The 16829-nt window shown below is 48.0% G+C and overlaps 1 protein-coding gene across 10 annotated transcripts in view; it reads left to right on the top strand.

Annotated features, from left to right (window-relative positions):
* The window catches only part of LOC122716132 (transcription factor Sox-2), a 270718-nt gene extending 254251 nt beyond the window's left edge, over positions 1–16467 (top strand). For 3 of the 10 annotated variants that reach the window (XR_006346950.1, XR_006346964.1, XR_006346963.1), the window contains one exon: positions 5760–5822. Coding sequence is in view for 2 of the 10 variants with exons in the window: in XM_043938917.1 (XP_043794852.1) it covers positions 15428–15509 (82 nt within the window). In the remaining 8 variants the exon portion in view is untranslated. Of the gene's footprint in view, positions 1–731; positions 859–5759; positions 5898–15427 lie in introns of those variants that run through there. The other 7 variants (XR_006346947.1, XR_006346948.1, XR_006346957.1 and 4 more) reach the window with 6 other exon arrangements.
* The last annotated feature ends 362 nt before the right edge of the window (positions 16468–16829 follow it).

Here is a 16829-nt window from a genome sequence, read left to right on the forward strand (position 1 = left end):
AGAATAATTTTTCTTCGAGAGGAAAAATATCGTTGACGAGAAAAATACGTTTGCGAAAACCTCATCGAATATAATCTCCCTCCAAATTTCTTTCGCGAAACGTAACCGCGACGTAAATACAGCGAATGATTTCGAGGTAATAAAGAAGGGACGAGGATGGAGGAGGACGTAACTGTCATTCTCGAATCAATCTGGCCCCCTCGAACTTGTTTCTCGCGTGGGCGTGAAACGACTTGCGTGGCGTTAAGTAACGAAGCCGGCTCATTACTTCTTCTCGCGTGACGTTCGTCGAGCAGGGGAATAAATGAAAGGAGAAAAGGAGAGTTTCTTGACTCTCTCTCTCTCTCTCGTCTCGTTACGGCCATCCGTCATTTTCACACCTCGACGAAGATCTATAACAAGGGGCCTCGAACGCGTGCTCGATCCCCATACGCGAGAAATTTTCAAGCTTCGAACTTTCCTTTGATCCAAACGATTGTCCTTGAACCCGATCCGCCATACTTCTCGCGACATTTATCATTCTCTCTCTCTTCCTCTCTGTCTCGCATGCGTGTGAAACAGTAATCACTAACGAAAATGTTAAAGATTTTCAATGTTTTAATGTTAACGTTAAATGGGTGTTCGTGACAAGATCGCTATAATTTTCACCAAGATGACGTGTCTCTCGATCACGATGATTATCCGCAAGGATTCGACTGATCGCTCAGACGTGTTCGTGGTGTGTGTTTCAGGGATTGGAACGCGACGAGCAACGTCCGCGTACAAGAATCCTGGCCCACGTGAGCGTCCTTCGGCACGGCCAACTCGAACCTCTTCAGCACCGAAGGATCAGGCTCCTTGATTGTTTCGCGCCTGGCGGTGAGTTTTCTTTTCCAATTTAACGCGCGAGATCGAAGAAGCAAGCCACAAGAATTTATATTTCCCTCCCTAATTATTGAAAAGTCCGAATTTTTTTTTTTCATTTTTGTCTTCCTTTTCCTTACGATCGATTTCCTGCAAGTCCGATTACGCGATTTCAATTTTTTTTTTCTTCTTTTTCTTCAACGATTAAAAATATATAGATGATCGGGACGAATCAGCGAGAAAAATGATCGAGTACGATACGAAGGACAGTTTGCTCGCGATATGTGTTATTCTAAAACGGTTCCTGTCCGTTGGTTGGCATACGATACGCGATCGAGAAAGCAATTACACGGAAATTAATTGATTCGAGGCAAGGCAACCGAAGCGCCTCGCGGTCGGGATCACCGTGACATATCCGTGCATCTTCGTGCAATCGAACAACTCGCCGAAACTCTCTCACGCCGTGACCGATTACTCGAGTCGGATTAAAATCGCCGTTCGAGTGTTTTGCCTCAGTTTCGGCTCGATGGAACGAGCTCGGCTTGGCTTGGTTCCGCTTGGCTTAGGCTCGCCACGATCGATCCCGAAAATTCTCCAACATTTCCGCTTTAATCCGCGATAAATACAATAATAATAATAATAATAATAATAGTAATGGTAATAATAATCGTTTCGTTTCGACGACGCTTCTTTCTCCAGTCTCGTCGAGGAAATAACGTACAGAAGAGAGAATTATACAAGGTTCGGTCGAAATAGTCTTTTCTCTCTCTCTCTCTCTCTCTCTCTTTTTTCGATGCGAGGCGTCGAAGCCTTTGATTAAAAATTAAATCGTCAGGCAGAACGGTCGAAGAGGAGGTGTGCTCGTAGCGCAAGGTGTCATCCGGAATTTTTTCGAAAGGGAAAGCCTCGAGGAAGGGTGAGGGACGGGAATGCGCCTCGTCATTCTCCGTTTGATACAGCGGGAAACCTTGAAACCGGGCTCAGAAGCTTCCAATACAAACGACAGCTATGAAATCGCCGATGATTGCCTCTCTCCTATTCTGTTTCATCCCCCGTTGGGGACCAATCAAAGCAGTAAGTTTCGCCGATCCATCGAAACGACGCTCGATTCGTAATCTCCAACGCCTCGTTATCACCGATCGTCGATATAATTTTTATTAAAAATTCGTGGAAATCGGAATCGAAATGGAATATCGAATATCGGCGTCGAGATAGCTTCATCGAAGCGATGATCGGCCGTAATCGATTTGCGCGCGTGACGACTCGATCGAACGTCGAAGGTTGGGGTCGCGACGCCGATTTTCCTCGGTCGCGAATTTCCGCTGATTCATGGAAACAACAAGGTCCAAGGCGAGAAGAAGCGAAGGCTGGCGGTTGGCCGCAAAGGCAAAGATTGACTCGTCAGAGATGAAACATCTATCCCTTTGTCTCGCTCTTTGCTCCATAATTTCTCGTGTATACACGACTAATGGGTTATTTCAGGTAATTAGCCGCAGAGCCCGGCTTCTTCACCCTCCGGGCCGGCAAAAAGCCACGGGATACACAGCTCCCCACCGATTTCGCGCGTTCTCCGTACACCTCTCTATTTGCGTACACCGGCTCGATTTCTCCACGCCCCTTCCAACAATCATCTCGGACCGATTCCTTTCCCGTCCACGTGGTTAATTGCGATACAACCTCCGCTTCGCCAAGGATATTAAACCGTCTTCCAAATTGTCCCGTGATAAATCGTTTCCTCCACAGCTCGCTCCCCTTCCCACCCTTTTTTCCGCCTCTCAAACATCCTTTCTCTCCATCCTTTTCGCCTCCACGCCAAATTATATTTGCACGAATCGGCGCGCACATACATTTCCACCCGATTCCTCAATTTTTCTCCGAAGATGACGAAACGAGATGACCTCGAGCCTCGACCGATCGATCGCGTGCGAGATTCTCTTTCCGTGAAAAAAATCTAGCGATCGTGGGAGTATCGGGAGAGGGGGGCGATCTCGATACGATAGGCAGATACGTTTATCGAAACGAGACGATCGCGTTCCCTTAGGAGTTTCGCCTAGGGCGGTGTGTAATCGCGCCGATTAAGCGCGGCCGCGGCCCTCGGGGGCCCGTGAATTTGCCAATTACGGGGCCCGGTGCTAATGACGAGCGACCCGACGCGAGGTAAAAAAGGTGTCGAAGGAAGGTGGCGGGGGAAGGTTGGGCACGTTGGAGGATCCCGAGTCTCTGCCGAGTCACGGCGTGTAACGAACTTGAGCTGGAAGGAGCTCTTCTCCCCTTTATCCACGATGCCAAATCCCGGCTGACCGTTTCCCTGTCACAGGATGAGGCGTCATTAACGCTCCCCCTCTCGATACCTTCGGCTTCGGGAACGAGATTACACCTCGATTTCTCGATCCTACGTTAGTTATTTTGTTTGCGGTACGGATAGAAGGGCTATTGATTCGATGGCTCGTGTTTCGGGATTGGCCGGGTTTAAACTCGATACGCTTCTTCGACGCCGCTTTCAGATCCGTTCGATCGTTCGAATGTATTTCACGTCCGGGCGAATATTTTCTTCCAAAGGAAGGAAGAGATCGAGTCTTTGATTGATTAAACAAGAAGAGAGAGAGAGAAAAAATTCTCATCTCGGATCGTTATTTTATAGAAAATTTCGACTGATTTTTAATCGTTGAAGATCGGTTAGGTTAGGGGTACGACAGTAGGGAGGATTCGTCGGTGAACGATTAAAGACGACGGTGGTAGCAAAATCGTGGAAGAAGAAGAAGAAGAAGAAGAAGAAGAAGAAGAAGAAGAAGTAGAAGGGCTAGGAAGGGCGGAGAAGGCGAAGGTGGCTGGTTCGTTAATTACTGATTTTCCTCGGTCCGCGTCACTTTTTAATTGACGCCAGAAATTGAAGCGGAGAGCGAGCCAGGCACATCTCGCTCGATGTGGCTGAACGCTCGTTTCTCGCCGAGTCATCCTTCGTCCCTCTCCCAATCCCCTCTCCTCCCGAATCATCCTGTTAGGATCGAAATAACCCGGCCGAATTCTCCAACGAGTAGCCTCTTTGGAACGAGAAATAGACACTTGCTCCCTCGCTCCTCAAATCGTATAAAATCGAACCAACCAAACCTTCTTCCCTTCCAAAATTAAATCCTAATCTGATAATTGAAATTTTTCCAACTCCAAATTTCGACAATTCCGTCGTGATATATCCGTCATCGATTCCGATATTCATCCATCTAGAAGGTTCTACTAGTCTTCGAAGGTTGAAGAAGTTACAGGAAACGAATCCGCGAGCAAACACAGTGGAGCGCACGTTTTCCAACCTCTGGACAGGTGTTCGAGCCACGTGTCCTCCCTGGCTGTCAGTTCCCCCTTCCCCCCCTCGGCAGAGGCACACTGCCAATGACACGAATCCTCCTTTTGTCTCCACCCGTCCGCCTTTTCCACCCCCGCCTTCGAAGGAGCGGAGCGTAAAAAGCGTGGAAAGGGGTGGGGCCCGCCTCCACTACCTGTTTCACTCGGCCCGTGTCTCTGTTTGACGGAACGGTTCATTGGTTCCGGGCTTCATCCTCGTCGTGTCTCCGTCAGCTAGTTCTCCACCGCGAGGCTGTCAGCGGCAGCAGGCTTCTCACCCTCGTAAAAATAATTACAGAGGGTGGGCGAGGTTAGATCTGAGGAGGGAGAAGAAGAGAGAGAGAGAGAGAGAGAGAGAGAGAGACTCCTCGATATTGCGGGTCTCGTTCATTCGGTGCCGGTATTGTGCCAATCGGATCGGCTGATAAGCCGCGGTGGGACGGGGCTTAATAAAAATTCATTTGTCACGGCCCTTTGGAGATGATGCGCGCGTCTTATTCCACGTAATCTTCTTCTCCTTCTTATTCTCTTCTCGTCCCTTTATTTCGCTACTCTCGCTGCTCTTCTTTCTCCCCCTCCCCCTCCCCCTCCTCTTCTTCCTCCCGTGTGATCGATTGATTTCGCTTTGCCCGTTTCGTTGCAAACCAGCATCACGAAACGCACGTTTCTTTCTTCTTTCTTCGAATTTTTCTCGAAAAATCGATCACACGAGATTGCCAAGATATTTTTCCCAACCTACGTGTTATTATTTTGATCGATCGAAGGAGAAGCAAGGATTTCGTGTATATTTTATGATCGTCGGAGAAGATAGAAATATAATTATGGAGAGAGAAAAAGGAAATCGATCGCGCGAGATTCGCGTACAAAATCTGGCGAGGGAAACGAAAGCACGGAATCAATACACTGAAATTCCGAAATTGCGAGGATATCATCGGGGAACGAGATAAGGGTAATTACTCGCAATTATTAATTACGGGATACGCGTGCTGGCTGCGCAGAAACGACAGAGGAAGAAACGTCGTTCCCGCGGGACGAACGGGGTTAATAATGGTTCTTGGAGATCGTTCTACCCTGACGCCCCGGAACAATCGATGATCGTTGATCCGCGGAATCGCGAGGACGTTTCCTTCTTTCTCTCTTTTTCTTTTTCCTCTCCCTCGCTTCAGCTCGAAATCCCAACGGAACGGGGAGGCATTTTGCGAGGAATAAATTAATATTGCCACTTGGACGGTGGCACTGAAGGCTCGATCACCGATCCAGCGATTGCCTCTCGTTTGTTCGCGTCACAAAAGTGGAATCCCCGTGTTCCTTTCCCCTCCTCCCCATTCTCCTCCATCCTCCTTTTCGTCGTGGCTCTTTATTACATTGTTGAATCTCATCGCGTGAAATCTTTTTTTTAACGATCGAAAATGATCGAACGAGTGTATCGTTCGCTCATTTAGAATTAGGATCTATTTTAAGACGTATTAATTCGATAAGATGTGTATTAAGATGTGTATTAATTCGATAAGTGAAAAAAAAAAAATTGAATCGAGCGACACAGAGAGTAATAACAATGTTGGTTCTTTTTTATGTTTTAGAACGGAAACACCGTGCACCGAAGCGTCACGCGAAGCTGCCCCAGCCCAGAACCAGTTATGAACATATGATTAAGCTCGTTTTAATAAGTTTTTATGTAGATCTTACGCGTAAGGATGTATGATAAAAGTAAGTGTTGAATAAACGAGATACGTTGAGACAGGAGGCGGCCAGTTATTTCTCTCTCTCTCTCTTTCTCTTCTTCGCGGCCACGAATAATCGTTCGAACGGTATGAAGATGGAACAGGATTAGTTCGATTATTCGGGGAATCAATGAAGATGGTTTCCTCTCTCCCCTCCTCCTCCATTTTTCGAGACGTTCCAAGTTCACCATTTTCGAGGCGTTTCCCTCGAAAGACAAACACGGAGGGAAGCAGACACAAATATAGACAGTGGCATATAGGCGTAGGCACAGGAACGAGCGGAGAAGAAGCCGTCTTCGCCATCCGAGTCGTAACCCTGGCGACGAGACACCCTGGCCATCCTTCGTTCTCCGAGTTCCTCTCCTACAGGGATGAGCAAACTCTCTCTCCCCGTGGTGTAACCCACCCTCGGCGGATGGCAAGTTGCAAGGACGAGGGTTGCCGGCGAGGTCTCGCCTGATTGGCGGCCGTGGACTATCGACCAACCCGCGACCGGCCCTTTGTTTTAGCCACCACCCTTCGTTATATCGAAGGTACCCGAACCCGAACCCGAGCAAGACGAGCACTCTCTCGAGAACAGATCTCTTTTCCTGGTTACCAGGTTCAGGGAAAAATCTACAAACGAGAGGGATAGCTGGACGGAAGTAGCGAGTTTCTCCTCCTTTCAATTCATCCCGAGTATTTTTTAATAGACAAATATCTAACGGAATAATTGAAGTCAGAATCGAAGAAGTCTTTTAGAATTAACTTCGATTCGATCTATTTCGAAGTTGAAGAGCCGGTTTCTTAGGATAAGAAAAAGAAATATCGAAAGATATAGAAAAGTAACAAAGAAAGAAACGGATGCAACGATCCAACGGATTAAGATTAAGAGAGAAGAATACGAAGAGAGTAGAAGCGCGTGCGTAAGTTGAAGTTGACGAGTAGGGAGGGGGTGTGCGTAACGATAAAGAAAAAAGAAAGAAAGAAAGAAAAAAAGAAAGAAAGACAAGAGATTATTCCAGCGACATTAAGGAATGATTAAAGAATCATTAGGAGCGTAGTTAGAGCAACGAAATCTTCATTCTTCCCTCCATCCCTCTCCAATTACGGAGGCGTCGATGCGCTCTCACCCCCTCACTGTCGCTGACCAGCATTCCTCGGAGTCCCCATTTTTTTAATTAATAGAGCGTGCTACAACGAGCCGGGGATGCCTACCGGGTATACCGCACACACGTACACACACACACACACACACACACACGTATACACCGGCGTACGCACGCAGATAGACGAGAAAGCGCAGCCGCGCGTCGAGCAGTTTTCAACGTCGGTGTTTGTCTTCGCGTTACCAACACTGGGACAACCGAGTCGTCGTCCATCGTCGTAGTCGTCTGTTGGTGCGCGAAGAGAGGGGGTGCGATTCGAATTGAAGGAAGAGGGAAGAGAAGAGAAGCCGAGGAGGAGGAAGAGGAACAACGAGCTGCAGGCAGGAAGAAAGGGGTGGGCCGCCAAGGGTTTTAATGAGGATGAGCGAGATAAACCCACCTCCGGCTCCGTTTCGCTTCCCATCCATCCACCTTCTCCTCCTTTCTTTCTCTCACACCTTTCCTTTCTCACACCCTTGTTTCTCATCTACCTTCTCTTCTCTCCTCGCGCGACCATCGGCCTGCCTCTCCTCCTTTCCTCTGCTTTCTCCCATTCTTCGTAACGTTTCCTCTACCCTCTTGTTCCTCTCTAAATTTATCCTCCTTCTATTCTATTATATTTTGTATCGTGAATTCCTTCATCTTCCTTCCGCTATTTCTTCTATTTTGATTTTTATCGATGTATATGTATATATATCGTGATAAACAATTATGCGTAATTATTTAATGACACTCGAGCAAAAGGAGAGGAAGATATTTATTCTTCAAACAGACGATGCTACATATTTTTACAAAAACGCGTCCCTTGCGTAATTATCGATTAATAAACATCGGGCATCGAAACGATGAATCGATTCGCGGTTTAATTAATTTCGAATTAAAATCGATCTGGCCGATTTTGGCATCGAGTAAAGCCGACGCAGCAATGATTTGCACGAGCGCGTATTTAAGCCGAGATATCACGTATCTCCCCCCTCGATATTAATATTTCCATTGATACTTATATTTCGCCCATTGTCCCGAAACAAAAGAAAGTCGTATTATATTTTGCCCCGTTACGATATTTCCTGCCAAAGTTATTTTCTGGCTGTCAAAGGGTGCTGCCTATGTCAATGTTCACCGTCGTCGAGCGTATAAATTTCTGTCGTCGTTGTCCGTGTACGTGTGCTATCTGTTGATAGCACTTTTAATCTTTTTTTCGTTTCGTCTCGCGAAATTCCAAGTATCTCGAATGTGACAGGAAAAAAAAAAAAAAGAAAAACTCGCAAACTCGTAGCGTTTAACTTGTCCATCCTTTTTCCAATGTTAATTGGCGGGGGAGGGAGGCGTCGTCGTTTTGCGTTTGCGGGAAAAGAATCTACATTACGGTATACAATCGATACGTCGAAACTCGTGTACATCTATCTCGTTAATTAGGGGATACGATCGATAATTTAGCAGGCATTCTTCCGGAGACACGCGACTCATAGCGACTCGAATAATAAAAAAAAAAAAAAAGAGAGAAAAGAAAAAAAGAAAGAAAAGGACGAGACGAGACGAGACGAAACGCATCGTGTGTATCATCGTTGCGCGAACTTTAATTAACGCGTGTGGCCGGAACATCGTGGACCAGCCATCATCCTCGTCACGCTTTCCTCTTACCACGGCGTCGAAATGATCGAAGAATTGTCAGATCGTAAAAAGGGTCGGAGCCGATCACGCGTCACGTCCTCGCTGCGTGTCTAATGAAATGAATCGACCGGGTGGCATTACACGCGCGATTTTGTGTCCCGTCGAAATCACTTTCTATCTTCGCCCGCCAATAAGATTCCATCTTCCTTTCTTTCTCCCTCTCTCTCTCTCTCTTTCGCTTCGTCTAGAGGAATGACCAGTAAATTATTTCAATCATTCGAAAACAACGATCCATATAATTTTTAATAATTCAATTTATAAGAAAGTTAAAAAATTGTTGTCTCACTTTTTCCCCAATATCAAAGCGAATCAAAATATCGACAAGAACTTTTTTCTTGTGTGACGAGAGATAGGTGTCAAAATTGTTTAAGAACGTAATAAGACGAGATATCGATTAATCTTTAATCGATCAAGGTTGAAAGTTATCGGGAATATCAAGATACGATATAGATACGTTGTAACGTGCAAAGTATTGTTGTTGGCGTAGAAAGAAGAACGCGGGAAATGAATAGAGAGAGAGAGAGAGAGAGTAAAAAGAACGCCTTGGAGCGAAACTGACTGTCAATCAAACCCTCTCTCCCTTGCCAAATTACTGTCAAACGCAATTAGAATTGACATGGTGAGCCAACTCGGAATCGCGAGGCAAACCCCTCGCTAACGATTTCAACCCCGGGGCCTATCTCCTCGCTATTTTCTCTTCCGCCACTAATTAATACACCTCTCTCGCGCGTGTACGTCAATTTTACCGCAACTTTCACTTTGCCTCTGCCTCACCCCTCCCTCTTTCGCGAACGTTTGCCCTCCCTCTATCTATCCATCTTCCTCCCAAACGAGTGAAATTTTTTTCCTACCCACCACGAAGACGACGCTACGCCTACTCTCTTCTTCAAAGGTTGAAAAATATCCGGTAAAAGGAACACGCGTATAAATCGTGGCAAAAATAAATAAGCGTATATAGCCAGGATTAACGATCTCCCCTTTGTATATATATATATATATGTATATATAACAAAATATTCGGTTTTGTCGCGTAAAATCCAGTATTGAAAATCCAGTTTGGTGGCTCGCAGAGAAGTTTGCGGAGGACAGAGAAATAGAGAAACCAGTCTGCGCGCTGGAAGAATACTGAATGTCGAGTGTTATTAATGCACGTGTCTAACGGCACTCCTGTCCGCGTGGTCGTTTTGCAATCACTGTTGATACTCGACGGTCTGTCGCACCGACACCGAAAGGGGGAAAAAAAACTGTACCCTTCTCTCCATCAAACGCGTTCTACAGACCGCGAACCCGGTCCAAATATGATCGACATTCATTAATCTCGAATCACTTCCCATTCACCCCCCGTAACGAGTTCACCTTTCGCGCACAAAGAGTAGCAACCCTCGACGTCGCGGATTCACGGATTCACTGGTGACGCGATTAAACCGCGTCTTCGACAATTTCGACGAGGCCTAGCAAGATGACTCGACCTTTGTTCGCGTTTTATACGCACACATATATACCCGGATTTACGCCGATAAAAGTACATGTACATAAGGGCTCCCGTTCCGTTACGAAAAAAGAAAAAAAAAAAAAGAAAGAAATCTCGATCCATTCGTTTCGTTTTCGCGCCACCTCGATCCTTCGCGTCCTTGCCACTTTTTTATTCGGAACGGAACGGAGCGCAGAGGCGATGATATATATTAAAGAGATGCTTTTTGGCAATAAACAATCGGCGCGCCACGGCCGCAGGCAGTTAGCAGGAGCATTAGGGTGAATTATTCCGGCCACCCAGCGTAAAAAGTCTCATGAATCACGGGAATCATGGGTTTTTCGCCCCTCCCTGGCATAGGATCTTGTTTCTCGCCGTGTGGAAGCATCCAAACAACTACGTCTTCATTTTGTAGACACGACAATCTCGTATCTCGTGTCGCGTCCCTCCAGACCGATTAACTATCCCTCGTTGGGACGGAACTCCATAATCCGGAATTTGTCGAAAAATGACAGCGAAGCGATTATTACGCGCCATGGATCGATTTGCTCGCATCGAAAGCAGATTCGAGATCGTTGCGATCGCGGCGAGCTTTAAGGGATAATAGCGTATCCTGTACATCCTGTGCGCGCGAGTACGCGTCCACGAAAGAAGACAGAAGAGATGTGCGCACACGTACGTACGTACGTGGACGCGGTGAAGGAGGAGGAGGAGGCATCGTTCATTCGAATTACCCGGAGACGGTTCTCTTTCATTACGGTAAGAGCCGATTGCATTTTTTTACGTCCCTCTGCGGCAAGAACAGGGGGGAGAGGAGGGGGAGGGGTGTCCAATCCGGAGAATCATGTGGAAAGAGGGCCATCTAATCACTGGTGTTCACTGGCAATCGTGTCCTGCCTGTCCGCCTCCCTCGAGTTCCACGGCTTCGCGACCCCTCCATCTTGGACGCAATCCTGGCACAGAAAGGAGGAAGAGGAAAGGATCGGCGAAAAGGGGGATGTCCCTTCTATTCGAGGGCCGTAGGGACACCATCTCCTCCATTTCTTTCCCTTCCTTTTTTTACACTTCCTCCCTTTCTCCTTCTCTCTCTCTCTCTCTTTCCCACCCTCCTCCCTTTCTTCTCTTCTCCTTTCACCGGAGAGATCGCCCTTTCACCTCCTCCCCCCCCCCCATCCCAGGGACCCCAGCTCTTCGATCGGCCAGCTTCACAACCTTCGGCTAGCGTAATTAAACCTCGATTGAAAATTAATCATCGCGGATCGATTCCGTTCCGCGGCTCGTAGTCGCGAGGAAAAAGAGTCGGGGGTCCGAACTCTTGGGGCTAAGGAGGGAGGGGAAGGCCTCTTTTGATGTAACCGCGCATTTCCTCCCTTCCCCTCGTCGTACCTTCTCCGTTGTAAGCTCCTTATGCTAATTATCTCGCGGCCGTACAATCATTATTTTCGTGTCCCCCTCCCCCATCGAATCGTGGGTTTCCCTGCTTCGCGATCTCCTTCGTGACGTGCCAATCTTTTTCCAACCTCCTCCTCCTCCTCCTCCTCGCTCGCCTCGACGTCTCCGCCTATCCCCCGTAAGAGGATCATTTCGTCGGTTTATGACGAGAGCCGTTGAACGAGAGGAACCTCGTCTTCCTCGGGATTACTTGTATCGCGACCAGAAGATCTTCGTGGGGGCATCTCGATAAAATCCATCTGCGAGGCGGAGTTGGTTCTCGGGAGCGAGAAGAGAGGAAGAGAGGGGGGAAAGAAACGATGTATTTTGGCTTATAATTGGAATGAATCCAGTCGCGTTAACGATGATGACCCTCCGAAGCGTAAGTTCGTTGAACGCGTATTATTTAAAAAAAACGTGGAATGGGAAATGGGATAGCCTCAACCCCGTTCGCCGGCAGATTCACCATTTCCAAGAAATCCTCGCGATTACCGGATCGAGCGGGGCCGAAGAACAAGACGAAATTAAAAATCCTGCAATTCGTGCTTCCGTGTCGGCCGACGAAGGAGAGGGGCGGAGGGGGGAAGACTTAAAAATCCAGGATCCCGGTGCCACTTATCGGGGAGCGGGAGAGTAAATTGTCAGCCGGGACAATTCGACGAAATCACCGATCAGCGGAGCTCCTTATTTCGACGGGGAGCGGCGAACGGGAGCGTCCCCGTCGAACGTTTCACGGAGGAAAAGAATTAAAGTCTCGCGCTGGTCAACCAGTCTCTTTCTCCTTTTCTCTCTCTCTCTCTTTTTCTCTCTTCTCTAACCGATTCCCTTGGCGCGGACACGGGAGTCGAGGCAAGCAGCCAGCCAACTTCCTCCTCCCTTCCTTCCTCCACCGGAGGAAATCCCAATAATCCACGATGAGACACAGATTGAGTCTCTCCGTGAGGGAGAGACGTTGGAAGAGAAAGAAAAAAGAAAGAAAAAGAAAAAAGAAAAGAAAAAGAAGAAGAAGAAGAAGAAAAAAGGAAAAAAAGAGAGAGAGAGATAGAGTGGAAGAAGCGGTGGACGGCGGCGAGGCGAGGCGGATAGAAGAGGGTGAAGGGTGGGCGTAACGGGAGAAGAAAATTGGAATCCTTCCGGGACGAAGGATGATAAAATTGCGGATGGCCAGGTGTTACCGTAATCCGGATCGAGACGAGCAACGGACCGTCCGAGGATGCTGCGCGCACATACACCTGCGATCACTTTGTACGGAATACCCTATACCCGTTTTCTTGTTCCAACGTAGCTCGCGTTCCTATTTCGCCACGTGGGATTAGAGAATCGTCTCGGTTTTGGCTTGGGAAAATAGAGGGTTTCGAACGAGAGGGATTCGTTTTCGCTACAAACGCGCCTGAAATTCTCCTCCTCGATGCGATGTGAAATGATCGGTTTCACACCTCTAATTAAAATCGTGGCCGTGAGAAAAATTATTTAATTTCACGATACTCGAAGAATTCTGGAAAAGGTTCTTCGAAAAGTCGAAGATCGCAATCGCGAATTTGAAAGATTACAGAGTGATCGAGGAACAAAGTCGTTTGAACGATCGATTCATAGAAAGCGCGTTCCTCGATCGTTCGACTTCGAAGTCCAATTTGCCTCGATAAATGTATCAACGCGGTGATTCGGGGGGAGAAATAAAAAGAAGGAAGGAAGGAAGGAAGGAAGGAAATCTGTAGCGACCGTTCCCTCGATCGTTATCGAAGCAAACTGGTATCGAGGCGTGGAACTTTAATTCCGAGGGAACTTATTACGCTGCATATAAATCCAGTCCTCTCCTTAAGGGAGAGGGAAGGGGGACAACGATACGCGCGTCGATTTAAAAAAGACGCGATCTCATTCGGGCCGCTAACGGGCGGCGATTATTCGGATTATTCCAGCTGCGAAGGACGAGCAAACGGGCAGGACAGCGGCGAGCATCGTTCGTAATTTGTTTCGAGATCTGTATCTTCGATACAGCAGCAGGTCCCCGCTACCGCCGATAGATATTTTCTCGGAACGGATTCCAGATACGATTTTACGAAGGAAACGGAGGATATTATATTATAAACGGAAGAGTACGACGACCACGTTCCACCCGCGGGATGGAATCCATTCGCGGTAATCCATTCATCGATCGACAAAGATGATCGACGATACGATCCCCCTCTCGTTCAAATTCGTAATTTCATTTATCTCTCGCCGCCGAAACCGAGAGCTGGGAACACGAGGGAGGGATCCTTCCGCGAAAGAAAATCACGAAAAAAGGATAAGGAGATAAATTGGGGATAAAATTCGTGTGTCCACACGAGGAGGAGGAGGAGGAGGAGATTGGAGAGGAGCGGGCTTTTCGCGAACGAACGAAGCAGGCAGGATCGGGTCCTGTATCGTATATCGCCACGTATCGCATCGAAGGATCGGTGTAAGCCGGTAGCGGTCGGTTCTCTCCTCTCCGGGTCCGGAGTGGAGAGAAGCGGAGAAGCAGCAGCAGCCAGCACCGCCACACTCGATGCGCACAATTAATATCGGCCCGTATCTCTGATCTCTCATTATTACCTGGTGGTTGGCGGTGTGTGAGGGTGTAGCCGTTCCCGCAGGAACCAGCCTCTCGGATGTCGAGGCACGGGTGTGTTGGTATCGGCTACCGTACACCCCGGGACACCAGAGTCGGCCATGCATCACCCTAACGAGCCGGGCATCGCGTGCCGATCTGTATTAAGGATTTATAATCCTCCGGACGCGGGAGAACTCCTAATGTCCCGGCTGAGCGAGAGATATTTGCCTATAGCCTCGCACGATCGCGTTCCTCCACGCTTCCCTCGGCCTCCACGTCGCGGAATACGTAACCCCTCTTCCAACGAATAATCCGCGCATCAAACCGCTTTTCTCTTCCTCTTCTTTCGCGATCGAGACGTCCGTCATCCCCTCCTCCATCGAGATTCTTTCTTTTACCAGACGCCGATTCTATCGCATTCAAAGAAGAATTATCGAGTTTGAAAGAAGAAGAGAGATCCTCTCCTCTCCCCTCCCCCTTTTCTTTTTAGAATGTTTAACTAGCCGACGCGCACATATATATATATATATATACATATATTCATATACATTGTCTAAACACATATTAATTAGACCCGCCGCCAGCAGGAAGACATAACTCGTCGAGGGATGAGTGGACGAGGACGACGTGGTCGCGGTGCGGTACCCGAGTGTCGTGTTACGTCTACGGTGCGCGCCGTTTCCTCGGCTACCCCACTCGGGTCCTTGGGCCGACCCGTGGACCGCGATCGAGGGCCCGCGGGTGGCCCCAACCCGGCCACGGGATCGTAGGCACCGTACGTGGGCTCGGAAGAAACCGAGCACGACGCTACCGGCGCATTAATAACACTGGTAGCCGGTCATATGTTAAACGTCCACCCTGTTATGCACGCCGCTACTGCCACCGTCGGTGGGTCAGATCCACGGGAGGGGCAGGAAAAAGGAAGAAGGGAGGGGGAGGGGGAGGGGGGCAGGATGCCGTAGGTACGTTTTACCTACAGCGACGTGCTTCTTCGTGCAACGTGGCTGCGGTACGGATCACCTCCTCCCATCTACCTGGACCCCCTCCCCCTTTCTTCCGCTTCGATTCGTAACCGTATCTTTTTCTCCGAATTTTCTTCCACACGTTGACGCGACGAAGAAGAGTCTTTCGATTTCGAGAGGTATCCGTATTTCTTTTTTTTTTTTTTTTTTTTTTTTTTTTTGGTTTTTGGATTACGATCGTTCGAAAGTGAAAATCTTCGAAAAATCGTCAGATTTGACGCGATTGTCTGTTTCAGGTATCGATACATGTGGAAGAGGTTCGACGAGGATCGACGTCCAAACGTTTCCTCCTGGGATTCCTGTCACACGGAAAATTAGGAGGAGTTCATCGGTGAAAAGACGATGACCGGATGACGGATGACGATCACTCGGATCATCGTGAAACGACGATGTTTGATCTGTCGATCTGTGATTAATGCCGCTATTATTGCGATCCAACGAACGAGATCGACGAACAGTTATCATTACAGGGAAGGGGAGGGATTGACGATTATCATTATCAACGGCGCGGCAAATGAGAGCTGCCGGTTGAATAATTCATGCGCCACTCACGACTTGCCCGTTCCTCTTTCTCTTCCACTCGTTTCTTTTTTTTCTTTCTTTTCTTCCCCTCCCCTCTTTTTCCTCTTCTTTTCGGTGAATTCCGCGAGCGCAAATGAGAGAAAGTACGTTGTACAAATGAGAGGGCCCGAGACATGGTGGCATAGTGACTGTACGCATCGTTATAAATCAACCGTGTGCGAGGATAAATCGCGATGTTACCACGCTGTTTTGTCGCTCGTCCGCGTTTCCCCTCGCATTGTCTTCCCCCACTGTTTCCTCCACTGTTGCTCGCATCTCACCGATTTTATTTCCTAGAGAAATAACGATATCTCGTAAACTAAACCGAGTTCTGAACGAACGAATGATAAAAGAAAAAAAAAAAAAAAAGAGAGAAAAGAAAAAAGGGAAAGGAAAATTTATCGAAAAGAAGGAAATTACTCGATGGAAGAAATATAATATCTTCCGTTCCGAGGTTAAAATAATAAAAGGAAAGTTTAGGAAAGGGAGAGCCTACGAGGGAAGATACCCGACGGTTTATTTCTGTCCTACCCGCTGCCTTCTTCTAGCGTTTTCTCGTTAATTATTCCAAGCGTGCGCGTATGCCACTGGAATATACGCCTGCGTCTCCCGCGCAGCGTGACGCTCGTACGTGGGACAGAGACGCACGCGGGCACACGCGTGGCTAAAAATCGCGATTTTGCGTAGATTGAGATGGTTGGGTGAATAAAGTAGTATTGGCGAAACACACATGTGGTCTTGATTTATTCCTTGCCGGGATCCTTTACGACCAACAACTCGAAGACGATTCCCTTTCCTTTCGAGCAACACTTTGGAAAAAAGAAACGCTTTGGGAAAACGATGATCGGCGACGGCCACGAGGTAAGTTGTATCTAGTCGGAGCCTAGTGTCGGAACTGTCTCAAGCGGGTGTGCGGGTCGAGGCAATAATTAATAGTCACGGTCGAATCGCGTTTTGGAAGAAAACGTGGTGGACATTCCTGGACCCCCCGAGCTCCTCGGATCCAGCAACATAAATAACGGAAGACGGAACCCGCGGTGGGTCTTCACGCACCAGGAGGAGTCCTTAAAATCCGAC

Source organism: Apis laboriosa, unplaced genomic scaffold (assembly GCF_014066325.1).
Source record: "Apis laboriosa isolate Shangri-la unplaced genomic scaffold, ASM1406632v1 scaffold42_cov153, whole genome shotgun sequence".
Taxonomy (NCBI): Eukaryota; Metazoa; Arthropoda; class Insecta; order Hymenoptera; family Apidae; genus Apis; species Apis laboriosa.